The sequence below is a fragment of the Somniosus microcephalus genome, chromosome 19 (assembly GCF_052327205.1).
Source record: "Somniosus microcephalus isolate GS21.2 chromosome 19, FLI_Smic_1.0, whole genome shotgun sequence".
Taxonomy (NCBI): Eukaryota; Metazoa; Chordata; class Chondrichthyes; order Squaliformes; family Somniosidae; genus Somniosus; species Somniosus microcephalus.
The window spans coordinates 39,405,928-39,433,275 of NC_141005.1; the positions used below are offsets into that span (position 1 = coordinate 39,405,928).

General features: G+C 43.3%; 1 protein-coding gene across 5 annotated transcripts in view; it reads left to right on the forward strand.

Annotated features, from left to right (window-relative positions):
* Positions 1 to 27,348, forward strand: part of mlxip (MLX interacting protein) — a 122,067-nt gene that overhangs the window by 22,218 nt on the left and 72,501 nt on the right. For all 5 annotated transcript variants that reach the window (XR_015072321.1, XM_085961639.1, XM_085961640.1 and 2 more), the window contains exons 2-7: positions 16,311 to 16,417; positions 18,502 to 18,587; positions 18,940 to 19,029; positions 19,543 to 19,584; positions 22,719 to 22,941; positions 26,808 to 26,897. Coding sequence is in view for 4 of the 5 variants with exons in the window: in XM_085961639.1 (XP_085817765.1) it covers positions 16,311 to 16,417; positions 18,502 to 18,587; positions 18,940 to 19,029; positions 19,543 to 19,584; positions 22,719 to 22,941; positions 26,808 to 26,897 (638 nt within the window). In the remaining variant the exon portion in view is untranslated. The remainder of the gene's footprint in view (positions 1 to 16,310; positions 16,418 to 18,501; positions 18,588 to 18,939; positions 19,030 to 19,542; positions 19,585 to 22,718; positions 22,942 to 26,807; positions 26,898 to 27,348) is intronic.

Sequence of the window (27,348 nt, forward strand, 5' to 3'; positions counted from 1 at the left end):
TATCCTGCTACCTTCAGGGATCTGTGGACATGCACTCCAAGGTCCCTCTGTTCCACTATCCATTTATTGTGTATTGGGGGACAATGGACATGATCTTCACCATGCGTCAATTACAAGAGAAATGCAGGGAACAGCACCAACCGCTCTACATGGCTGCCTTTGATCTCACAAAGGCCTTCGACACTGTCAACCATGAGGGATTATGGAGTGTCCTCCTCAAATTCGGCTGCCCTCAAACGTTTGTCACCATCCTCCGCTTGCTTCACGACAACATGCAAGCTGTGATCCTGACCAACGGTTCCACCACAGGCCCAATTCAAGTATGGACTGGGATCAAGCAAGGCTGCGTCATCGCACCAACGCTCTTCTCGATCTTCCCTGCTGCAATGCTCCATCTCGCCCTCAATAAGCTCCCCGCTGGAGTGGAGCTAATTTACAGAACAAACAGGAAACTGTTCAACCTCCGTCGCCTCCAGCCCAGATGCAATGTTGTCGAATTACAGTATGCAGACGACGCTTGCGTCTGAGCTCACTCGGAGGTCGAACTCCAAACCATCGTCAGCACCTTCACCAAAGCGTACGAGAGCATAAGCCTTACACTAAACATCTAAGACAAAGGTCCTCTACCAACCTGCCCCCGCCACACAGTACTGCCCCCCGATTATCAAAATCCATGACAAGGCCTTGGACAATGTGGACCACTTTCCATACCTTGGGAGCCTACTGTCAACAAGGGCAGACATCGATGACGAAGTCCAACACTGCCTTCAGTGTGCCAGTGCAGCCTTCGGTCGCCTGAGGAAGAGAATGTTTGAAGACCAGGACCTCAAACCCGGCACTAAGCTGATGGTCTACAGAGCAGCAGTGATACCCGCTCTGCTGTATGCCTCCGAGACATGGACCATGTACACCAGGCACCTCAACACACTGGAGAGGTACCACCAATGCTGCCTCCACAAGGTCCTGCAAATCCATCGGCAGGATAGGCGCACCAACGTCCGTGTTCTCGCTCAGGCCAACGTCCCCAGTATTGAAGCTTTGATCACACTCGATCAGCTCCGATGGATGGGCCACACCGTCCGCATGCCCGATACGAGACTCCCAAAACAAGCGCTCTACTTGGCGCTCCGACACGGCAAGAGAGCCCCAGGTGGGCAGAGGAAACGCTTCAAGGATACCCTCAAAGCCTCCTTGAAAAAGTGCAACATCCCCACCGACACCTGGGAATCCCTGGCCCAAGATCGGACAAAGTGGAGGAGAAGCATCCGGGAAAGCGCCGAACACCTCGAGTCTCTTCGCCGGGGGCAAGCGGAAGCCAAGCGCAAGCAACGGAAGGAGCGCACGTCAACCCAAACACCCCACCCACCCGCCCCTTCAATCACCATCTGCCCCACCTGTGACGGAGACTGTAGATTCGGCATCCTCGGTTCCGAGGGACTGCCTAAGAAGGAGAAGATTCCCTTGCCTTGTTAGCTCTCCCAAATGCATTACCTCGCACTTCTCCAGATTAAATTCTATTTGCCACTTTTCTGCCCACCTGACAGTCCAGCCTAGTGATACAGGTGAACAAATCATTAAAAGCAGCATCGCAGTCAGCAAAGCGATTTTTAAAAATGCTCTCAAAGCACTGGGATTTATTTCTAGGGATACAGAATTTAAAAGAAGTGAAGTTATGTTAAACTAGTTTAGGACCCTGGTCAGGCCAGACTTGGAGTACTGTGCAAAATTATGGTCTCCATACTATAAAAAGGACATAGAAGCACTGGAGAACGTGCAAAAAAGATTTACAAGGATGGTACCAGAACTGAGAGACTACAGCTATCGGGAAAGATTGAACAGGTTGAGCTTTTTTCTTTAGAAAAGAGAAGACTTGGAGGAGACCCGAGAGATTTTTAATGGATTGTACAAGGTATACGTGGAGAGAATGTTTCCACTTGTGGGAGAATCCAAAACTAGGGGCCATAAATACAAGATAGTTACTAATCAATACAATAGGGAAGTAGGAGAAATTTCTTTACTCAGAGAGTGGTTAGAATGTGGAACTTGCTACCACAGGAACTGGTTGAGGCAAATAGCTTGGATGCTTTCAAAAGGAAACTAGGCGAATACAGGAGAGAAAAGGGAATAGAAAGACGTGAGCTGAAGCTTACGGAGGGGGAATGATGGAAAGTGGACCAGGAAAACACTGGCGTATTCAAGGCTGGAGGTTACAAAGCTATGCATGAAGGTTTCAGCCAATGTTTTCTGCAAGAATAGCACACTCTTCCTTTTGAGTAACTGAAACTATTTTCTGGAAATTGGGATGGAGTGTGTCATAATTTGTAAGGGAACTTCCACACACACATTTGAAAACCCTACACTGAAATACAAATTTCGGCTGAAGATGCTAAAGCTAAAAGCAAATTCCTGAGTTGGACTCGAAGTAACCCTTTAGTATTTAATGTTGTGCAAGCAGTTTGCTTGTATCCCTTTGAGATGAATGCAGAGAAACAAGAGATTGGTCTAAAAACAAAATGCTGCGGATTCTGGAAATCTGAAATAAAACCAGAAAATGCTGGAAATACTCAGCAGGTCAGGCAGCATCTGTGGAGAGAGAAAGAAACCGAGTTCACGTTCCAGGTCGATGACCTTTCGTCAGAACTGGTAAAAGTTAGAGATAGAACAGGTTTTAAGACGTACAGAGGCAGGGAAAGAGGGGAGGAAAGAACAAAAGGGAAGGTCTATGATGGGGTTCAAGGAGTGATTAAAAGACAAGGGATGATGGTGCAAGGCACAAGAAGGTGGTAATGGGACAAGTAAAGGAACAAAAGATGGGTCTAGAAGAGGTGTAAATGAGAATAGCAGAATCAACAGCTGCCATCTTACAAAATGGGGGCCGAGGTTATGGTCTGAAATTGTTGAACTCGATGTTGAGTCCAAAAGGCTGTAAAGTGCCTAATCGAAAGATGATGTGTTCCTCGAGCTTACGTTGAGCTTCATTGGAACAGTGTAGGAGGCCGAAGACAGAGAGGTGGGAGTGGGGAACATAAGAAATAGGAGCAGGAGTAGGCCGTTCAGCCCCTTGAGCCTGCTCCGCCATTCAATAAGATCATGGCTGATCTGATCTTGGCCTCAACTCCACTTTCCCGCTCGCTCCCCAAATCCCTGGACTCCCCTGTAGCTCAAATATTTGTCTATATTTGCCTTGAATATGTTCAATGACTCCACCTCCAGAGCTCTCTGGGGTAGAGAATTCCAAAGATTCAAGATCCTCAGAAGAAATTCCTCCTCATCTCAGTTTTAAATGGGCGACCCCTTATTCTGAAACTATGCCCCCTAGTTCTAGATTCCCCCACGAGGGGAAACATCCTCCCTGCATCTACCCTGTCAAGCCCCCTCAGAATCTTGCATGTTTCAATAAGATCACCTCTCATTCTTCTAAACGCCAATGAGTATAGTCTAACCTGCTCAACCTTTCTTCATGAGTCAACCCCTTCATCTCAGGAATCAGCCTAGTGAACTTTCTCTTAACTGCCTCCAATGCAAGTATATCCCTCCTTTTAAATAAGGAGACCAAAACTGTACGCAGTACTCCAGATGTAGTCTCACCAGCACCCTGGTACAGTTGTAGCAAAACTTCCCTACTTTTATATTCCATCCCCCTTGCAATAAGGGCCAACATTCCATTTGCCTTCCTAATTACTTGCTGTACCTGTATGCTAACTTTGTGTTTCACGTACGAGGACCCCCAGATCACTCTGTACCGCAGCATTCTGTAGTCTCGCTCCATTTAAAATTTTTTTTTTAAATTCTTCCTACCAAACTGGATAACCTCACATTTCCCCACATTATACTCCATCTGCCAAATTTTTGCCAACTCACTTAACCTCTCTATATCCCTTTGCAGACTCTTTGGGCTGGATTTTCATTGAGGAGGCGGGACTACAACTTTCAGGGTTGTAGTCCCGCCCCCATCAAGTTCTAGCCAACCCACGCAATTTTGATTTGATCGACCTTGTTGAGCCTGCTCAGCAGGCCAATTAAGGGCCACCCGGCAACAGGTGATGTCACAGATTGACATTTCATCTGTCAAGACCTTTTGATAAATGAAATATCAGTGTTTCACAGCTGTTTGAAGCTGTCAAACACTGACAATCTGTACTCCAGTTAAATTCCTTCCTCTCAGGATGATTTAGAGATCTCCCTGGAACAGAAAGCTGAATGCTGCAATTTTTGACAGATCGCGGCCATTCTGCTTTCTGTGCCGTTGAGCTGAGGGACTCCCGAGACCTGATGGAAGGAAGGCTGTAAAGGTATGTAAAACTTCTTTAAACGCACCAAACACACTTACCTCTGCACTCATGCACCCATCACTCACCTGAACACCGGACATCTCGACCCCATCAGCCCAACGGCCCGCCTTGCTAACTTGGCGTAGTTTGGAGCCGTCGGGAATCCCACACTTCAGCTATGAAAATAGGGATTAGGCTAAAAACTGCCTGTTAACTACCTGTTAACAGGCAGTTAATTGGCACTAATCCCCTTCCTGCCTCGGGGAGGCGGGTCCTTTGAAACTGGCATGGAGGCAGGTTGGGGGCGGGATGGGTTCGTGCCCCCCTATTTCGGGATTTTAACCCCCCACACGTCTCCAATCCTGCCTCCACGGCTCAATGAAAATCCTGCCCTTTGTGTCCTCCTCACAACTTGCTTTCCACCTATCTTTGTATCATCAGCAAATTTGGCTACAGTACAGGAATAAGTGGAGGTGTTCCACAAAGCGATCACCCAATCTGCGTTTGTTTTCCCCATTGTAGAGGAGACAGCAGACCGCATCGTGAGCAGCGAATACAGAGAGAGATTAAGAGATTGGTCAGTAGGCAAGCATGGATCGTGTGAAACATGGGTGTGTTTGCTGCTGAAAAACTTTTAATCACACAAACCGCTCCAGGCAGATAGAAACCAGGTTGTTGAGACTTGCTGTTGGAAACTATTGAAAATATTCCCGCCATGGCAAGCGAAACCTTCAGCTGCTTGAAAACATGTCTGTTTTTATACGTTTGATGCAGATTGAGCCAGTAAGAAATAACAACTAGCAGATGGGAAAGCTTAAATTTTCTTACAAACAAAATTCATCCTTACAGCCATCACTGTAATAAGAGTAGAAGCAGCTGCCGTGTTTGTGATAATAGTGGCTGCAGCATAGCTTCTCTTATTTTCCCACACATGTCCTAGCATGCAAGCTTGGGGCAGAGCATTTTCCGTGAATACCATTTGATGCAAAACAAAATCCACTCTCTTCACTCTTCCCCTCCCCTCTCCCGTGAACTAAAATTGTGAAAACCATGTTTAGAGCTGAAACATTCTCAGGACTGAGTTGATTTAATTTCTTTTGAGTTAAGTCCAAAGGAGAAGAAGAAGAGGACAAAGTAGGTTTGATGTGGCTGCAGTTGTGAGCATGGTCGTAGTCATACCTATTTTTTCCTTTTTCTTGTGAGCCAGTAGTCCTTGGCCAGATGCTTTCTGACTAAAACAGTATCCAGTTTTAACCACTACCTTTTTCCTCCATTATTCAATGCTGCTATTGAGCTGGTACTTGCTACTCTGAAGGGACTCTGTAAAGTCTTTCACATTAGGTAATGTTGGCACATCTCTCCATTCCTTCCTACTGTGTATTGCTACTGTCCACATTCTCGCAAAATACACGATGTTTGAGGGTATCAAAAGAAATAGAAGTCTGGGTAGAAAGGGGTACAAAAACAATAGCAAAATAGAGTTGGAGAAACGAATGACAAAAGATTGAACAAGAGGAAATTGGGAAAAAATGAAGTGTAGAAAAGTAAACACCAATGAAAAAGAAACAACGAAGAGAGGAAAAAGAAGTGATGGGAAAAATGAAGACATTCTTGCGGGATTTTATCCAGGTTACATGTGCAAACTGGAATGAAAAATTTGAGTTATAAAAAGGACTTTATTAAACAAAAGTAAAGATGAGACAGTAAAGTAAAGAATGGAGAATTTGAATAGTTTAAATAATGGAATGCAAGAGAGAAGAGAGGTAATTGAGTTTAAATAGGACCCACAGGGAACGCTCTTGCTGTGGCCTGGCACTAGTCGAGTAGGTTTCAAGTTACGTTTTTGTTGATGTCTAGAGTTGACTGTAGAGGCATGTAAATGTTCATAATAAACCACTTCATGTACAGTGTAAACTAATCTTATTTATGGCTTTTTACTGGCCAATTTAATTTCTCTTTTCTGTTTTGGTCTGCAAGTCATCTGTTTATGTGGCGGCGCTGGTGTAGTCTAAATTGAGCCTAGCTATGTAGTTTAGAATTTCCTGTCGCTTCCCATTGGGAGTGCAAAACAACTGATACTGGTATTCGCACTGCCAGACATGCAGTTCATACTGAATCTCAACCCATTTCTGAGTTGAGAGGGGAAGCAATGTTGGCTGTTTTTAGTAAACACCATCTGTAAAGCAGTCAATAGCTGTAACACAGCTTGATGTGATGAAATGTCAAACTATTTTGGTGTTGCTTACTCTTGTTACCTGAAAAGATTATGTTGCTCCTAGCTAAATGTTGCGTGTCTCTGTGTTCAATAAACTTGCTGGCTGCTTGTAAATGTGCTTTCTGTACACCTCTTAAATAATGTATCCGTGGTGGGAAGGAACACTGTTGCAGGTAAATTCACAGTAATTGGTTGAGTTATTGAATAACCTTCTATTCTGTGCAATATATAGAAACAGTGTTTGTTTGGCAACACTTCTCATTTTCTAGTTTATACTTGATATTTTTGACTGATTTCTAAATAGCAGATGCTAAACTAGTGTGGAGATGAAGAATTTTCTTTTGGAAGTCCTTCATTGTAAATGTTTCTGCCACTGACTTTCCAAATGTACATGTACAGCCATCAATTTGACATTGGAAGTGTTTTGGCCCTGGGGCTTCTGACAGGACCAGCTAAATGGCCGTCCCCCGAGGACAGCCAGCGGTGCAAGGTTTTGGGCTTGTGGATTGTGAAATTGAAACAAATATGAATTACAGTAATAGAGCCACTCAAGTGTCAGGAGTAATTCTGTAGAACTAAATTTTGTTTTAAAATTCAAGACAGATGTTAAAGACTTGAATTCTGCAAACCCTTTTCTTTCCCTCCATTCTTTTTCTGGCCTATAATTTCATTTTTTCCATGCATAGACTAACTTCTATTCATGACTTTTCAATTAAAAAAAAAACTTCTACTTGTTTTTCCTCTCTCTCTATTGGCTCCCACTCTCTTGATCATGCCATGAATGACCCAGTTAATTTATGATGGGTCATTTAAAACAAAACCAGCATGGTTGGTGGTGGAACTAATAACCTTGTTATCCGCTGAGAAAGAGTATGCCCAGATATTGCTAGCTTCTGAAACAGAAAAAAAATCTAAGATTAAGTCAGGCCAATTGAATTTTTTTGCTCTGATGAAATCCATTCAATTGGATTCAGCAACAACAACTTGTATTTATACTGTGTCTTTAACGTAGTGAAATGCCCCGAGGTGCTTCACAGGAGCTATTAGGGAAGATGACCAAAAGCTTGGTCAAAGAGGTAGGTTTTAAAGAGTGTCTTAAACGAGGAAATAGAGGTGGAGAGGTTTACGGAAGGAATTCCCGAGCTTAAGGCCATGGCAGCTGAAGGCACGGCCACCAGTGGTGGAGCAATTAAAATCGGGGACGTTCACGAGGTCCGAATTGGCGGAGCACAGAGATCTTGGTGGGTTGTAGGGCTTGAGATTAGAGATAGGGAGGGGCGAGGCCATGGAGGTATTTGAAAACAAGGATAAGAATTTTAAAATCGAGCTCCTTAACCGGGGGCCAATGTAAGTCGGCAAGTCACTCAAACCGAGTCTCTGAAATGGAAAGCGTTCACAAAACGAGAACATTGTAAACTAAAATATAATTCTGTTACCATTAAAATCTAAACTCTGCAGAAAAATGGCAAATTGCCCATGTGTACAAGGTTACAAAGTGGGGCAATTAGAGATGGGCAATAAATGCTGCCTTGCTAGCGTTGTCCATCCGCCAAGAATAAATGAAAACAAAAATATTGACGAGTTGGTGTTCGGTAGTATAACCATAGTCCACAAGCAAGATGGGAGGAGCTGCCAGCTAGTGCGCGCTCAGCTTAAAACAGGCAGCGGTCCTTCAGTCATATGATAATAATCCTTTTGTCAATAGGTTTGACATCAAGATAAACAGAGTTGCAAGTTCAGAGAGATAGGTTGAATGGGTAACGTGAGTAGAGAAACTTGGATGGCCAGTGTCACGGTGGCAGTTCTTGGTGTAAAAACTGAGAAGGCAAGAGGCCAGAGAGAAGATTTCAGAGGGATCAAGAAGGTTGGAAATAGGAGAAGGGTGTCAGATTCACAGGGGAGGGGAAACCTCCTGGCCAAAGAGCTAAGGAGGCAGTGGAAGGAGAGCTCAACATTTTGTTGTGTTTGGAATTGTTGCGGTGGGTACATACTATCTCCAACAAGAGAGAGTCTAACCATCGCTCCTTGACATTTAATGGCATTACCATCACCGAATCCCCCACCATCAACATCCGGGGGGGTTACCATTGACCAGAAATTTAACTGGATCAGCCACATAAATACTGTGGCTACAAGAGCAGCTCAAGAGGCTGGGTATTCTGCAGTGAGCAACTCACCTCCTGACTCCCCAAAGCCTTTCCACCACCTACAAGGCACAAGTAAGGAGTGTGCTGGAATACTCTCCACTTGCCTGGATGAGTGCAGCACCAATAACACTCAAGAAGTTTGACACCATCCAGGACAAAGCAACCTGCTTATTGGCACCACATCCACCACCTTAAACATTCACTCCCTCCACCACCGGCGCACCGTGGCTGCAGTGTGTACTATCTACAAGATGCACTGAAGCAACTCGCCAAGGCTACTTCAACTCCCAAACCTGCGACCTCTACCACCTAGAAGGACATAGGCAGCAGGTGCATGAGAACACCACCACCTCCAAGTTCCTCTCCAAGCCACACACCACCCTAACTTGGAAATATTTTGCTGTTCCTTCATGGTCACTGGGTCAAAATCAAGGAACTCCCTTCCTAACAGCACTGTGGGAGTACCTTCACCACACGGACTTCAGCGGTTCAAGACGACGTCTCACTATCACCTTCTCAAGGGCAATAAATGCTGGTCTTGCCAGCGACGCCCACATCCCAGGAACGAATAAAAAACATAGGAAGTTGCAATTAAGGCCATTGCTGAGGACAAATTGTTCAAGATCAAAAGGGTGACGGTCAGAGGGCAGGTCAAAACCTGTTAAGGAATGATATTTGGAGAGATAGGGTCAGAGGAAAATAAAAGGGAGAGGAATTGGGGGATTAGTGGGTTTTCTGGATTACTAGTCCAGTAACATAACCACTGCACTACCGTACCCCATCATTTAACTATTCTAAGGTATTTGGTGATGAGGCAAAAGTTTGTGCTTGAAATGGGAGTTTTCTAGAATAAATCGAGTGTTGTTTCCTTAATTAGTATCTGGCATGTTCAACCAGGCAGCACTGCTTGATCTTGTGTCTATCAGACACTCAGAATGTTACAGCACAAAAACAGGCTGCTGGGCCCTTAAAGCATGCATTGGCGTTGTTTCCCACACCAGCCAGTTAGTCTAATCCTGCCCTCCTCCAGACTGCCCGTATCCATGTTCCTCTTTGGAGCAACTATCTAATTCCCTTTTAAAAGAACTTGTGGGTTTTGCTTCAACAATGGTTTGTAGCAGTGAATTCCACAATCTAAGCACCCTCCATATTAGGGCATTTTTCTAACCATGCCCTTAATAACTTTGTTTGTTGGGCTTTGCTTCCTTCTGCTGGCCTGGAGTGGTGTTTCCAATTGGTGATCATGATGACTGTTCTGCTCTCCATACAATGTTGCTAGGGTTTTCACCCGTGTTATACACCATTTTAGCAGATAACCAATAAGCAGTAACTGAGGAAGTAAAACATGCACAACAATCAAAAAACATTTGCAGACTCTGCTTTTCGTCTTGCTTTTTTTAACCAACAAATGCACAAAAATGTTAAAGTACACAATCTGGCTAATGGATTGGACAACTTTGAGCTATCGTGGAAAAATGTCTATCTTCGTAACTATAACTTGGCATCATTGGGACTTGGCATCACTGGTAATGTTCTAGTCCATCTGCTTAAGTGGTTCTAATCACTCTGCACGTTTATCACCTGATCACACAGCTTGGTTTCATCAGCAAATTTAATATTCCAATAAATATTGTCTTGCAAATCATTTGAGTTGTATGAATAGCAATGGCTCAAATAGACCTCCATTGAACTGCACCAGTTACTGCCCCCACAAACACAGCCTTTTCTATTTTTCATCACCGTCTGCTTCTCACTGCTAAATCAATTTACAATCCCATTAGCGTATTTTCCATTAATTCCTTAAATTCCACTTCTGACTAGATTGAATCCATCTCCAATATTGCTATCACTTAGTCATCCTGAAGCTTCCACATGTCATGCTAAATTGGGCCCTTAGCGCTTCTGGGTCTCAGGAGATTGGGTTTCTTGTATTGGAGTGCGAGCAAGACTGCAGGATTATGATGGGGCACGCCTTCAATGTAAAACTGTATTCAGAATATCACACCAAAAGTGTGAGTGTTGGGTCGCACACACCAGCCCCATTGCTGGGAGCCATTTGTATTGATCTAATGAAACAGCAGCAAGCTGCAGTTCCCTGGACACTCCAGTCATCTCAGAGCAGTATTGTCACTAGGATTTAGTGAAAGAGTATTTGCAGACATGCAAAGTTCTTCGGGTTGCGTTCAATTAAACTGTGGAAACAGCTGGCAGTGCAGGTTAAAATACAGATTTCATACTTCCAAATTATTTTTGTGTCTGCTGAGACGATGAAATCAGTTTGGTGTACTGGTGGTGACTATGATAGAAATTTGAGGGATGAATTAAGAGTATCACTCAAAATGTTTATTGGTTTTTAAGTGTGATTTTCTTTTCCCCTGGTATACAGCTAATGCTTATTTAAATAAAAGCCTAAGAGACAGCGTGCTGAATCTTGCATCTCTGATGTATTGTGATGGAAAATAAAGCGGAACATTGCATTACCTTCATGCCAACGCTCCCTTCAGCCTCGTGACCTCATGCACATACACATTCCATACCAGATCCCCTCCGACCTGCCCCACACCCCCACATGTACCCTCAATATACCTGGCCGTTGTGTCTCCCTGAAGTCACCTCATGCGCACTTTCAATATTCTACTCCCCTCCAACATGGCTGTTATTGAATCTCAATTCATTATACTCTCTCCTCGGAGTTCACTAGCCTCCTATCCTCCCTTAATCTCTGCCTACATGTAAACTCCCCATCCTATATTCACGGCCACCCACTCGACCTTGCCATCTCTCATGGCCTCGTTACTCCTATTGTGTCTATCACAGATAAGGCCATCTCTGACCATTTCCTCGTATCGCTCTCCACCCACATCCATCCGCCCCCCCCCCCCCCCCAACCCTACTTCCTTCAGTGTCCACCCCTGGAAAAAAACTCTTTCCCCCCACCCCCCCCAACTGTCTTACACCTGTACTTACGAAATCCCAAGGAGCAAAAATTTGGTCGCACCCCCTTTGGGGCACTAACTTCGCCGCAGCGCCCCAAAAAAATTAGCACCTCCGCGGCCGAAATTGAGTGGTAGCGCCCCAAGGAGGAGGCGGGGCACTACTGGAAGCGCTCCCCCTGCCTCTTGGGGCGCTCCCAGGGAATATCGCCGGCACGTCGCGCTGCGGTACTGCAGGCCTTCCTCCACTTATTAAAGGGGAGGGGCCTAGCGCAGCATGACCCGGGGCCCAGCTGGGCCACTAGGGATCGGGGTGCTGGCAAAAGAGTGCTGGGCTGATTGATCGTGGCTGGCACCCCGTGGGGAGATAGCAGAGTGGGCAGGGGACGGCAGAGGGGGCAGCAAAACAATGGCCGCCCGGCACCTCCCCTTTAATTATCACTGTACATAGGCCCCCCTGACCCTGTCAGACATGGCGTCTGGCGGTAAGTCAGGGGGCACAACCGAAGTTTGCGGCCGGGGTGCGAGCAGGGCGCTGTGCATGGTGATGCCATTTTCGCTGGAGGTGCAGCGCCACGGGGGGCTACCGTCGCCGCTAACCTCACGCTGAATTTCGTGGGAGGCGTTAGCGGTGCTGCACCCGGGCACTAGTTGTTTTGCGCAGTTAGCGCCTTCTCCGTGCTCACCTTGTCCATGAGACCCACATCCTGCTTCCCTTGACCCTATTCCCACCAAACTGCTGATCACCCAACTTCCTTTTCTGGCTCCCATGTTAGCTGACATTGTTAATGGTTCTCTCTCCTCGGGTACTGTCCCCCTCTCCCTCAGATCTGCCATCATCACCCCTCTCAAAAAACCAACCACTGACCCCCTCCGTCCTTGCAAACTACCGCCCCACCTCCAACTTCCCTTTCCTCTCAAGTCCTTGAACGTGTTGTCACCTCCCAAATCCATGCCCATCTTTCCCACAATTCCATGTTTGAATCCCTCTAATCAGGTTTCCGCCCTTGCCACAGTACCGAAACGGCTCTCATCAAAGTCACAAAGGACATCCTTTGTGAATGTGACATAGGTAAACTATCCCTCCTCGTCCTTCTTGACTTGTCTGCAGCCTTTGACACGGTTGACCACTCCATCCTTCTTCAACGCCTCTCCACTGTCATCCAGCTGAGTGGGACTGCACTTGCCTGGTTCCATTCTTCTCTATCTAATCGTAGCCAGAGAATCACCTGCAACGACTTCTCTTCCCGCTCCCACATTGTTACCTCTGGTGTCCCCCAAGGATCTATCCTTGGCCCCTCCTATTTCTCATCTACATGCTGCCCCTCAGCGACATCATCGGAAAACACAGCGTCAGTTTCCACATGTACGCTCACGACACCCAGCTCTACCTCATCACCACTTCACCCGACCCCTACACAGTCTCTAAATTGCCAGCCTGCTTGTCCGACATCCAGTTCTGGATGAGCAAAAATTTTCTACAATTAAATATTGGGAAGACCGAAACCATTATTTTCAGTCCCTACCACAAACTGTTCCCTAGCCACTGACTCTATTCCTCTCCCTAATGTCTGTCTGAGGCTGAACCACACTGCTGCAAGCTTGGTGTCATATTTGACCCGGAAATGAGCTTCTGACTACATAACCGCGGCCTAACTAAGACCGCTTATTTCCACCTCCATAACATCGCTCATCTGTGCCCTTGCCTCAGCTCATCCGCTGCTGAAACCCTCATCCATGCCTTTGTTACCTCTAGATTTGACTATTCCAACGCACTCCTGGCTGGCCTCCCACATTCTACCCTACGTAAACTTGAGATCCTCCAAAACTCGGCTGCCCGTGTCCTAACTCGCACCAAGTCCCGTTCACCCATCACCCCTGTGCTCGCTGACCTACACTGGCTCCCGGTTAAGCAACACTTCAATTTCAAAATTCTCATCCTTGTTTTCAAATCCCTCCATGGCCTCGCCCCTCCCTATCTCTGTAATCTGTAATTTGGATGATAAAACAAAAAAAGAGGGTGTATGATGCATGTCAGGTGAATTCTTCAAGGGGGAACCAAACTAAATACAGTAAGTTGAGAGGGGAAGTGAAGATGAAAATAAGATTGGCAAAGAGAGAATATGAGAGTAGAATGGCGGTTAACATAAAAGGGAACACAAAAATCTTCTACCGGCATATAAACAGTAAGCATGTAGTAAGAGGCGGGGTGGGGCCTATTAGAGATGAAGAAGGTGATATATGCTTGGAGGCACAGGGCAAGGCTAGAATACTCAATGAGTACTGTACTTTGTATCGGTGTTTACTAAGGAGGTGGATACTGACAAAATATCGGCAGAAGTGGAAAAGGTAGAAGCAATGGAAGGGGTGAAAATTGATAAACAGGATGTACCAGAAAGGCTGGGTATGCTTGGAGTGTACAAGTCTCCTGGTCCAGTTGGCTTGCATCCCAGGTTGCTAAGGGAATTGAGGGAGGAGATAGTGGAAGGGCTTGCCATCATTTTCCAATCTTCCCTAAATGAGGGGGAGGTGCCTGAATATTGGAAAGTAGCAAATGTGACACCATTGTTCAAGAAAGGGTGTAAGGACAATCCTAGTAACTACAGGTTGGTCAGTTTAACATCAGTGGTGGGTAAAGTTTTAGAAACAATAATCAAGGAAAAAATTAACGGGCACTTGGAGAGGTTTAAACTTAATTAAGGAGAGCCAACACGGATTTGTAAAAGGCAGATCATGTTTGACTATTCTAATTGAATTTTTTGATGAAGTAACGGGGAGGATCGATGAAGGGAATGCAATGGATGTTGTCTACATGGATTTTCGGAAGGCGTTTGACAAAGTACCACATAGAAGGCTGGTTAACAGAATTGAGGCTCATGGAATAGGTGGGTCAGTGGCAGCTTGGATAAGGAACTGGCTTAAGGACAGAAAACAGCGAGTTGTGGTAAATGGCTGTTTTTCAGACTGGAGGATGGTAGACGGTGGTGTTCCCCAAGGGTCAGTGCTTTTTGTGATGTATATAAATGACCTGGATATTGGAATAGAGTAGAATTTCTAAATTTGCCGATGACACCAAATTTGGGGGTATGGCAAACAGTGATGATGATACCAATCGACTGCAACAGGACATATAAAGGCTAGCAGCATGGGCAGACAAGTGGCAGATGGAATTTAATAGAGAAGTGTGAGGTGATACATTTTGGCAGAAGGAACAGGGAGAGGCAATTACACTTAATGACACAGTTGTAAAGAGTGTGCAGGGACAGAGGGACCTGGGAGTTAATGTGCATAGCTCCCTGAAGGAGGCGGGACATATTGAGAGAGTGGTTAGCAAAGCAAATGGAATTTTGGGCTTCATAAATAGAGGTATTGTGTACAAAAGTAGAGAAGTTATGCTGAACCTTTTATAAAGCGCTGGTTAGGCCACAACTGGAGTATTGCGTCCAGTTCTGGTCACCACACTTTAGGAAGGATGTGAAGGCCCTTGAGAGGGTGCAGAGGAGATTTACCAGAATGGTTCCAGGGATGAGGAGATCTTAGCTACAAGGACAGGTTGGAGAAGCTGGATTTGTTTTCATTAGCGCAAAGGAGGTTGAGGGGTGATTTGATAGAGGTGTACAAGATTATGACTGGTTTGGATAGGCTAGACGGGGAAAGGCTGTTCCCACTAGTTGATGGTACAAGGACTAAGGGACACAGATTTAAGGTTTTGGGCAAGAGATACAAGGGGGATGTGAGGAAAAACTTTTTTGCGCAACGATGACCTGGAACTCGCTGCCGACGGAAGTGGTGGAAACGGAGACACTCAATGTTTTCAAGGGGAGACTGGATAGGCACTTGAGGGGAAATAAACTTGCAGGGCTACGGGGATAGAGCAGGGGAATGGGACTGACTGGATCGCTCTACAGCGAGCCGACATCGACTCGCTGGGCCGAATGGCCTCCTTCTGTGCCGTTATGACTCCTCCAGCCCCACAACCCCCCCCCCCCCCCCCCCCAGGATATCTGCACGCCTCTAATTCTGCCCTCTTGAGCATCCCTGATTATACTCGCTCAACCATTGGTGGCCATGCCTTCTGTTGTCTAGGCCCCAAGCTCTGGAATTCCTGGCCTAAACCTCTCCGCCTCACTACACCTCTTTCTTCCTTTAAGACGCTTCTTAAAACCTACCTCTTTGACCAAGCTTTTGGTCATCTGCCCTAATTTCTCTTTATATGACTCATTGTCATTTTTTGTCAAACAATACTCCTGTGAAGCACATTGGGACGTTTTGCTATGTTAACGGCACTATATAAATACAAATTGTTGTTATTAACCTGGCCTTCATGTATGTCTTCAATGCTGTACTCTCTTTCACACTTCTGACTCTCCTTCGTATTTAGTCGTTCCTACTCCAGCCCTCCCTGTCAAGTGTGCCCTCCACACTTCCTTTCCGTGAGCAAACTTTATATCATATGTGCTGCCTTTCATGTCCATCTGCATTCCTTTTTGTTGCTTTTGAACAGATCCTTTGATTTTTGTGTTGCTTGGTGGATCCTAACTCTTTAAAAATATCAATGGTCGGCAAGTCTCTGAGCCCAAATTAACACCTGCATCTCCAAGCAAACACTCTAGTTTGTAGTCAGATAACTTGCTGTTTTACACAAGAATTATTGTAGTTTATGCACTTCAAATATTACTAACCCCTTGAGTTATTTAATCTGTTGAAACAGTAATATATTGATACTCAATACATTTGTTTCTAGCGGAAAATTGGTTTCCCCTAAATGGAAAAATTTTAAAGGATTAAAACTCCTATGGAGAGACAAGATTCGACTGAACAACGCTATCTGGAGGGCATGGTACATGCAGTGTAAGTAAAATGTCTTTACCTCTTGTTTTTTTTCTCACCCAAATGTTTATGTTTTGTAGTTTTTTATGAAGTACACTGTGATTCCGATGTTTCCAGTATTAGTTCATGTCATCACCTAATGTTGGTATCTTATCAAGGGTACTCCATCTCCCTTCTTCTCCAACCTCCTTGAATACAAAGTCAAGTCAGGTGCCCCATCAAGTCAGTTTCTTGCTGACTGCTTACCTGACTGGGAATTGGAAGTCAAATTTCTTTTTATTGCCAACCAGGATGATCGCTATGAAATGTTCTCGTGTCTGAGCAAGTTTTTCAATGTTGGACATAACCAAGAACAGATTAATTTGACCGTTTGAAAATTGTGATCCTTACAGGTTTGACTTTTTTTTTTTAGAGTCCCCCAAAAATATATATTTTTTAATGATTGATGGCGCTCCTCAATTGCTTTTGCTATTTTGCGGACTCCTAAACCCAACATCAGAATAAAGAACTAGCAGTTATTAGTTAGTAAATGTAGTAGTATTTTTGGGAAACAGTACTAGAAACAATCTGATTTTTAATTTTTGTTCATCAACATGTACATATAATAATCTCTAGTGCATGTATGTAGAGAATCCGTAAGAGAGAAATGGATATCCACAGCTTCTTGGTGTCACATCCTGGCGGAGGGAGGGCTCTGTTGCCACTCTTTGCTTATGACTACTTTAAAATAAGCACATAAGAACAATACAGGTTATCAAATTATTTTCAAAGTTGATTCCTCGTCTCCCCAGCTCCACTTCCCAGCACAATTGCATGTACCATAAATGCATACACTATTTCAATCAAGAAGACTTGCTCTCCTGCCTCTGCTATTGCTGTACAAAAATGCTTAAGTTGACTATTCACTTTTTTTGTCGAGCAGTGCCTGGTATTACCCCTGTCAGATGATATGGCTTATATCAGGCGCTTCCTAAGTATACGTCTGCCAATACCATCCAGTAGAGTACAGGAAACTTTCTGGTATCCGGCACTGATGGGACCGAGCTGGTGCCGGTCGATCAACACTGCTGGAGAAACGAGCGCTAATGTTAAAACATACGGAGCTCAGAGCTCCGTCTGAAGCAACAAACCCTGTTGCTTAGCAACAGCTTCAAAACAGTCGGCGCAGCTTGCAAGCGTCTCTGTAGCTAAGCAACAGCTTCAGCTAGACGCTCGCAGAGCCACAAATGGAGAAAAAAAGCAACTAAAAGTAAAAAAAAAGCAACTAAAAGTTTAAAAAAAAGTTATCTGAACCGACTCCTGAAATTTGCCGGTGGATAGAGCATTCCGGATATTTAACCTCCGTTTAAACGAAAGTTTCCTGTAAATAGTTTCTATTCCTGAGGTTCCACAGCTTCTTTCTCCTCGGTTTGCTTCCCCATTATCTCTTCTCCTGAAGACTGTGACTTAAGTTGGGAATACAATTCCACGAGCACAAGCAGCTCGCTGATATTTCACCTACAAGGCCATTCTTTTCACGAGCCTAGGTCATTAGTTTTCAAACTAGGATCCCCAGACCCTTGGGCAGAGTGGAAAGTTGTACGGGGATGCCAATAGAAAACTACTGACTAAAAGTTCACAAACATTTCAACTAAAATCACAACACAGATAGCCTTTTTGCATGAAGTTCTATGTAGGTTGCTTTCAGCATATCTTCTAAACTCTCATCCCATATAATTTAGTTTACACAATGTATTCCTGTCCATCTCTGATTATTTGTGTGGTCCCCTTGCACCTCTCCCATTGAAAGCATTGATTCCTTGATGCCACTTGTGCCCAAATAGTTTATTTATGTTTTGACAATGTAAGCGGGCTATTTGACTGTGGCAACCATGATGTTTGAGCCTGATACTGTCCTCACTGAAGCCCACATGTGCACTTCCAGCAGAGGTTGCTGGATATTGTTTGGGAGCAGAAAGTCTGACCATTTTTTCCTCTCTCTTCCCTGCCCCTCCCCAGCTAACTTTGGCAACTGTGGGAAAGACTGATATTTTTTTTTTTGAATTGCTAATGTTGTAAAATGTTAAGCAAATAAGATTATGTAACAAGATTTTGTTTTCTCTCAGATGTAGAAAAACGCGACAACCCAGTTTGTCATTTTGTTACTCCACTAGATGGAACTATTGAGTTTGATGAACCGCGAAGACCTGAAGTAAGTAGATGTGAAAGTCCCATATAACTGGGTGATGTAGAGACTGATAAATTATAGGAAGTTTCTTAGCTCTTGAAATACTCAAATGTTCCAGTTTGTGCATACAATTTCTTTCTTCCTTTCTGTGCTTCCTGGCACAACTTTTCTGTTATTTTTCTTCTGTTCTCGGCATCAGCACGATTTCCACTTACCCCCGTGACTGAGAAGAAAAATGTAAATTTTCATTTTCTAGTGAGCAGGATGTACATAGTTTTTATAATCATTTTAATGTGATTATTTGGGGTTTGTTGTACAAGTTATTAAATGTTGTACAGAGTTGTGAGATTTTGAATGAATCCTGTTCTTTTCTCAGGCAGCTGTAACAGAAGGGAAATTCTGGAAAAGAAGAATTGAGATAGTAATAAGAGAGTATCACAAATGGCGCACTTACTTCAAAAAAAGGGTATGTTGTTTAAATTCTGGTGTTTAATATTAGATGAGATTAGCCAGTCTGTTTAACCTCGGTAGTGGGGAAGCTTTTAGAAACAGTAATCCGGGACAAAATCAACAGTCACTTGGATAGGGGTGGATTAATTAAGGAAAGCCAGCATGGATTTGTTAAAGGCAAATCGTGATTAACCAACTTGATGGAGTTGGATAATTTTCTGAAGGGGGGGAAAAAAATTGCAGGGCTACGAGGAAAGGGCAGGGGAGTGGTACTAGCTGAGAGTTGGCACGGGCTCGATGGGCCGAATGGCCGCCTTACGTGCTGTAATCATTCTATGATTCTGCTGTTTCTAAGTTGCATAGCATTTTGTGCCCTGAAAATATGTTTGAGTTCTTCTGACACATTTTAAAAGAATTGAAAAGTCAATTTACTATTCGAATGGAAGGATAATTTCTTGGAGCTTTCTGCAATGAACATTTCAGTGTTCTTTCTTTGATATGTTTCTAGCTGGTTTTTTTTATTTTCCAGTTGCAAAAGCACAAAGATGAAGACCTTTCAAGTTTGATTAAAGTAAGTTTAAAATGAAAAACAAGCTCATTCACTGAAGATGAGCTCTTTTTAAATATGTCACCTGTTTGTGCTTGAAATGTCAACAGTGTGATCTGATACCAAGCATGGACTTTGTTCAAAGGGGGTGATTGCAACAAATCGCCATATGTTCTGTTGGAAGTGTAGAATATTTCTGAACAACACTCGTAGATTACACATGCAATATTTAACTTAAGCTTCTAGTATAATTTTGTCCTCGAGTTGAAGGTAACTATAATGATTGCCTTTGGACATAGGTTATGGGGTGAGTGATTTTAATTACTTTCACATTTGCATTGTGTAAGTGTGATTATTGTTAATATTCAGTACAGATTCTTCTATATATACTTTTTAACAGGTCCTGTAAAAGGTGATATCAGATATGCTTGTTCATGCCCTGAGATTTGCATGTTAGCACAAGCTTGTGATGGGTACACGCTGTGCCCATGTGCTGCAGCATGGCTTGCTAGGGGGTCTAAGACTCCTTACTCAGCAAGTTCTTGAACTTGGCTGAGCTGTAAGGACAAGCACTGCTTCTTTGCCAAGAGGGCTAAATTGCCCACCTCCTTGCAGACCATTTCTGGCTCCTCATCCTGCCAACACATTGATTTCATAGTCCTCGTCCACAAGTATATAAGAACGTAAGAAAAAGGAGCAGGAGTAGGCCAACCGGCCCCTCGAGCCTGCTCCGCCATTCAGTAAGATCATGGCTGATCTTCTACCTCAACTCCACTTTCCTGCCCTATCCCCATATCCCTTGATTCCCTTAATATCCAAAAATCTATCGATCTCTGTCTTGAATATATTCAACGACTGAGCCTCCACAGCCCTCTGGGGTAGAGAATTCCAAAGATTCACCACCCTCTGAGTGAAGAAATTTCTCCTCATCTCAGTCCTAAATGGCCGACTCCGTATTCTGAGACTGTCCCCCCTTATTCTGAGACTGTGACCCCTGATTCTAGACTCCCCAGCCAGGGGAAACATCCTCTCTGCATCTACCCTGTCAAGCCCTGTAAGAATTTTGTATGTTCCAGTGAGATCACCTCTCATTCTTATAAACGCTAGAGAATATAGGCCTAGTCTACTCAATCTGTCCTCATAGGACAATCCCCCCATCCCAGGAACCAGCCTAGTGAACCTTCGTTGCACTCCCTCTATGGCAAGTATATCCTTCCTTAGGTAAGGAGACCAAAACTCTACACAATACTCCAGGTGTGGTCTCGCCAGGGCCCTATATAATGGCAGTAAGACGTCTTTACTCTTGTACTCATCCTCTTGTAATAAAGGCCAACATACCATTTGCTTTCCTAATTGCTTGCTGTACCTGCATGTTAACTTACCTCTATCCATGGCCAAATTGCACCCTACCAACTGTCTGCATTTCATTGTTTTTCTGAACCTGGACCGTTGTGTGTTTTTTCTCCCCATCAACTCCCCATTCTACCTTTGTTTGCCTGGCATTTAGCCATTATGGCCCTGTTGTTTAGAATTCTTTCTTTCTAAACCCCTATGCCTTGCTAGAATCCTCCTTGCCTTCAAAAGCCTCCTTAAGATTTGCCTCTTTGCTCTCAACTTTGTTGATTTACTGCTCCTCCACTTCCTGCTTAGTGCCTGAATCCTATATCTTTTAACCCCCCACCCCCCCAATAAAACCCTGTTATGAAGTTTTACTACATTAAAGGTGTTATGCAAATTGTTTAGGCTGTTTCTTAAAAGCTGGCTGCAGTATTGGACAGTAAAAGATAAACACTGCCATCTGCTGGATATGAAATTGAATTACTTTCTAAACTTAATTCAGAGTCTTGTTTAAAAAAAACCTTTGAGTATTTCTGCTTTAGAAACATCCATTTATTTTTATCTTTTTAAATTCCAGCATTCTGATGTGGTTTCCGATATGGATTGTATTATCTGTACCCTGAGCTGTCTCAGGGCCACAGTAATGGGAGGAAGCATTTGAATCTTTATTTTAATTTAATTTGCTGTGGAAAAAATCCTACTACTGTAGCTTTCTCTCCAGTTCTGCAATGTGTCTGATCAGCTCCCTTCATCTACCTGTTTGCCTCTGATGTACCTCATTAAAATAATACTTCTGCTGCTTCTGTTGTAGCGGTAAAATATAACCAATCCCTGTCCCCCACCCACTAAAATTGGACTAATTATTTTGTGCTGCATTTCATAAATAGTTAAATCAGTTTTGAAGTATTTTTAAGACCACTTCTAAACTGAACTACAAGGCCACAAACTCCTAACAAAGTATTTGTAACCTGTCTTCAAGACTAATGGAAAATAACTTTTTATTTTTCATCCCCCATGTCATCCTGCAGGAGCCACTATAAACCCTGTGCAAGATGCTCTGGGCATCTTACCCTTACTGATTAGTTATTGGAGTATTCTAGCACGATGCTCTGAGGCCAGTCAAGAACTAATGAAGTTTGATCCCAACAAATGGAGATGAGCTTGAATGATCATTAGGCTTCGGATTTGAACTTGTGATTATCTTGAGACGTGGTTCGTGCTTGAGCACTTTTGCAGTTTTTAAAACACATTAAATAATGTAATAGCTGCATAAATGTATTTCTAATGATTATTATACCTTTTAATATTAGAAAATATACAGAACCATGCAAGGCTGCTTAATTCATTTATACATAGTGTTCTGGTTTTGACAAACATTTTTTTAGCTTCCCATGTTTTCTGATTTTGGACAGGTGGCCAGAGGGGATCTTTCCCACATTGTTCACACATGCTTCTTGGTAGGCCAACTAAGGCTAGTCTTAGTGATGTCTGCGGCAATCTCCGCTCAGCTTTTCTTCCGCTTATCAGCTGAAGGGTGTTTTTTCGTGGGGGGGAGTGGGGAAGAACTTTTTTAAAATACAAGTTTCGAATTTGTAAGTTACCACTGGGAATGCTCTTGGTTTCTTAACAACAAAAAGAAAGTGTGAATTTCACCGGTTATTTCCTCACCGGATATTTAACATTTGCTAACTGTAAAGCATTTGATCAACCGTGTCCTGGTTGAAAGAATGGTCCCATAAATCATAAAGCAGTTGATAGAAGTTGCTTGTATTCTAGTCACACTAATTATTCTTTCTATCACATTGGGTAACGATGTACAGCTTTCTGGGTTTGATGATGGCTGTCCCGAAGCCTGCTGTATTTCATTTCAAGATGATGACTTGGCAGTATGGCGCGCCAAGAGAAAAGGAAGTGATACACCGGTTCCTATGGAGGAGGACCAGCTCTTGGATATGGACATGTTAATGTCTGAATTCTCTGACACGCTGTTTTCAACTTTGTCCTCTCATCATCCAGTTGCCTGGCCCAACCCGAGAGAGATTGGTTAGTGACAATTTCAAGGCACACGTTGTTACATTGCAAACATTTTCAAGTGTTATGTTTTATAAAAGTTTTGATGTATCTGCTCAACTGTCGCATTTTTTTTTGTTTAAAATGTCCTGTAATAATTGTGTGAAATGCATCTGTTTATTTGCAATCTGTGGGAAGTTTTATTTGTTTTAGATTAATCAAAATTGTTTTTGATCATTACTGTTCCTGTACTTTCTATGCAAACTTCCATTGAAAGAAACTGGCAGTTGTGTCCAATAGTAGATGATAATCTGCTGACGGTAATTGTGTGTGTTTTCCTCTTACTTTCATGTGCATGGTGACAAGTTTCACAAGCACTGGGAGTGTACTCTGGGACATGTGTCTTGGTTTTTGGCACACCTAGACCGAGTAAGCACAAGCTGAAAGGAAGTTCAATTGCAAGATCAGACTGCTCATCAGTACTTGCCACCAATGTCAGAACCGGGATGACAGTAGACCAGTGTTTGGGGATGGAGTGGGGGGAAGAGCAAGTAGAGAGTAAATCATCTCCCAGCTTCAACATCTTGCATGTTAAAATGACAATGAATGTTGAAGGAAACTCACATGGACTTTGTGTATTGTGCGCAAATAGAAATAAATGGCTATGGTCTGATAGCCATTACAGAGACGTGGTTGCAAGGTGACCAAGACTGGGAACTGAATGTTCAGGGGTACTTGACATTTCGGAAGGATAGGCAGAAAGGAAAAGGAGGTGCGGTAGCTCTGTTAATAAAGGATGAGATCAGTGCAGTGGTGAGAAATTATATTGGCTCAGAAGATCAAGATGTAGAATCAGTTTGGGTGGAGATAAGAAATAATAAGGGAAAGAAGTCACTGGTGGGAGTAGTCTACAGGCCCCCTAACAGTAGCTACACTGTAGGACAGAGTATAAATCAAGAAATAATGGAGGCTTGTAAGAAAGGCATGGCAATAATCATGGGCGATTTTAATCTTCATATAGATTGGACAAATCAAATTGGCAAAAGTAGGCTTGAGGAGAAGAGTTCATAGAGTATATTCAGGATGGTTTCTTCGAACAATACATTGTGGAACCAACCAGGGAGCAGGCTATTTTAGATCTGGTAATGTATAATGAAAGATGATTAATTAATGATCTCATAGTAAAGGATCCTCCAGGGAAGAGTGATCATAGCATGTTAGAATTTCAAATTCAGTTTGAGGGTGAGAAACTTGGTCTCAGACTAATGTCCTGAACTTAAATAAAGGCAATTACAAAGGTATGAAGACAGAGTTGGCTAAAGTGGACTGGGAAAATAGATTAAAGGGTAAGACAGTAGATAAGCAGTGGCAGACATTTAAGGAGCTATTTCAAAACTCTCAGCAAAGATATATTCCAGTGAGAAAAATAATCTAAGAGAAGAATGAACCATCCATGGCTCACTAAGGAAGTTAAGGATGGTATCAAATTGAAAACCAAGGCATACAATGATGCGAAGATTAGTGGTAGGCCAGAGGATTAGGAAATTTTTTAGCAACCAGCAAAGGACAACTAAAGAAATAATAGAGAGAGAGAGAAGATAGATTATGAGAGTAAACTAGCAAGAAATATAAAAACTGACAGTAAGAGCTTCTACAGGTATATAAAAAGAAAGAGAGTAACTAAAGTAAACATTGGTTCCTTAGAGGATGAGACTCGGGAATTAATAATGGTAAACAAGGAAATGGCAGAGACTTTGAACAAATATTTTGTATCGGTTTTCATGGTAGAAGACACTAAAAGTATCCCAATAATAATAGATAATCAAGGGGCTATAGGGAGGGAGGAACTTCAAACATTATCTCTATCACTAGAGAAAAAGTACTAGGCAAATTTATGGGACTAAAGGTGGACAAGTCCCCTGGACCTGATGGCCTGCATCCTAGGGTCTTGAAGTGGCTGCAGAGATAGTGGATGCATTGGTTGTAATCTACCAAAATTCTCTAGATTCTGGAGAGCTCCCAGCGGATTGGAAAATCGCAAATGTAACACCCCTATTCGAGAAAGGAGGGAGACAGAAAGCAGGAAACTATAGACCAGTTAGCCTAACATCTGTCATTCGGAAAATGCTGGAGTCCATTATTAAGGAAGTACAGGAAATTCTCTTTTAACTGGCACCTAACTATCTCTCTCAACCGGCAAAATTCAGGAATAGGTTCAGGTAAGTTTTACTATATTAGTGGCCGTGTAACCGGGACTCCTGGATCTGTGGCCATGTAACCCGGGCTCCTGCACCTGTGGCCGTGTACGGGGCTCTCGTACCTTGGTAAGTATATATCTCTGTAATCCGGACTTTTTGATCAACCGGCACCACGCCGGTCCCATCGGTGCCGGATTAAAAAAAGGTTTCCTGTAGTAGCAGGACATTTAGAAAATCATAATACAGTCAAGCAGAGTCAGCATGGTTTTATGAAAGGTAAATCATGTTTGACAAATTTGCTGGAGTTCTTTGAGGATGTAACAAGCAGGTGGATAAAGGGGAACCAGTAAATGTAGTGTATTTGGATTTTCAGAAGGCATTCGATAAGGTGCCGCATAAAAGGTTACTACACAAGATAAGAGCTCACGGGGCTGGGGGTAATATATTAGACTGGATAGAGGATTGGCTAACTAACAGGAAACAGAGAGTTGGGATAAATGGGTCATTTTCAGGTTGTAACTAGTGGGGTGCCAATGCTGGGGCCTCAGCTGTTTATAAACTATATTAATGACTTGGATGAAGGGACTGAGTGTAATGTAGCCAAATTTGCTGCTGATACAAAGATGGGGCAAAGCAAGTTATGAAAAGGACACACAGAATCTGCAAAGGGATATATAGATAGGTTAAGTGAGTTGGCAAAAATTTGGCAGATAGAGTATAATGTGGGAAAATGTGAGGCTATCCACTTTGGTAGGAAAAATAAAAAAGCAAATTATTATTTAAATGGAGAGAGACTACAGAATGCTGCGGTACAGAGGGATCTGGGGGTCCTCGTACGTGAAACACAAAGTTAGCATGCAGGTGCAGCAAGGAATTAGGAAGGCAAATGGAATGTTGGCCTTTATTGCAAGGGGGATGGAGTATAAAAGTAGGGAAGTCTTGCTGCAACTGTACAGGGCGTTGGTGAGACCACACCTGGAGTACTGCGTACAGTTTTTGCCTCCTTATTTAAGGAGGGATATACTTGCATTGGAGGCAGTTCAGAGAAGGTTCACTAGGTTGATTCCTGAAATGAAGGGGTTGTCTTCTGAAGAAAGGTTGAGCAGGTTGGGCCTGTACTCATTGGGAGTTTAGAAGAATGAGAGGTGATCTTATTGAAACGTATACGATTCTGAGGGGACTTGACAGGGTAGATGCAGAGAGGATGTTTCCCCTCATGGGGGGAATCTAGAACTAGGGGGCATAGTTTCAGGATAAGGTGTCACCCATTTTAAATGGAGATGAGGAGGAATTTCTTCTCTGAGGGTCGTGAATCTTTGGAATTCTCTACCCCAGAGAGCTGTGGAGGCGGAGTCATTGAATATATTTAAGGTGGAGATAGACAGATTTTTGAACGATAAGGGAGTCAAGGGGTATGGGGAGCGGGCAGGAAAGTGGAGTTGAGACCAAGATCAGATCAGCCATGATCTCATTGAATGGCGGCGCAGGCTCGAGGGGCCAAATGACCTACTCCTGCTCCTGTTTCTTATGTTCTTATAGTGAGTAATTACCTTTTATGATACATCCTCACCCAAGTTGTACAAACTTAATATTGGGAAAACAGGCCCTTAATGCTAAATATTTAATATGGAAATAGTGTCAATTAGCAAAAGGTGTGCTCTAAGTACTGTATACTTGAAACTCTTTTAATGCTTCCAACAGCACATGCAGGAAATGCAGATATGATTCAGCCTGGATTGATCCCTCTACAACCCAATCTGGACTTCATGGACACATTTGAACCTTTCCAAGGTAAGATTTGCACAAGTATTTTGAATTTAAAAAGTGGTAGGTTTATGTACTGAGTTAAGTAAATGGAAATTCACTTATTTGTGCTGAATATATTCATGATGATGGAAAAAATGGTATTAATGGAGAAACATCGCCACTTGCATGGTGTCTTGTTGATCATTTTCACGCCTTTATATACCAGAGCTTGCTGCAGTACATTGGCTTCTTGTTACAATACTGTTTGTTGATATTTCAATTTTGTGAGCTGTACATTTTTCCCACTTTGAAAAACAGATTGGATTTTGCCTTACTGTCTTAGCTTCAGTAATGGGGTTACAAACTGTCCAGATACTTTAGACCTAATACTAAATATTCTCTGGAGTTTAGAAGAATGAGAAGTGATCTCATTGAAACATCTAAGATTCTGAGGGGGATTGACAGAGTGGATGCTGAGAGGTTGTTTCCCCTGGCT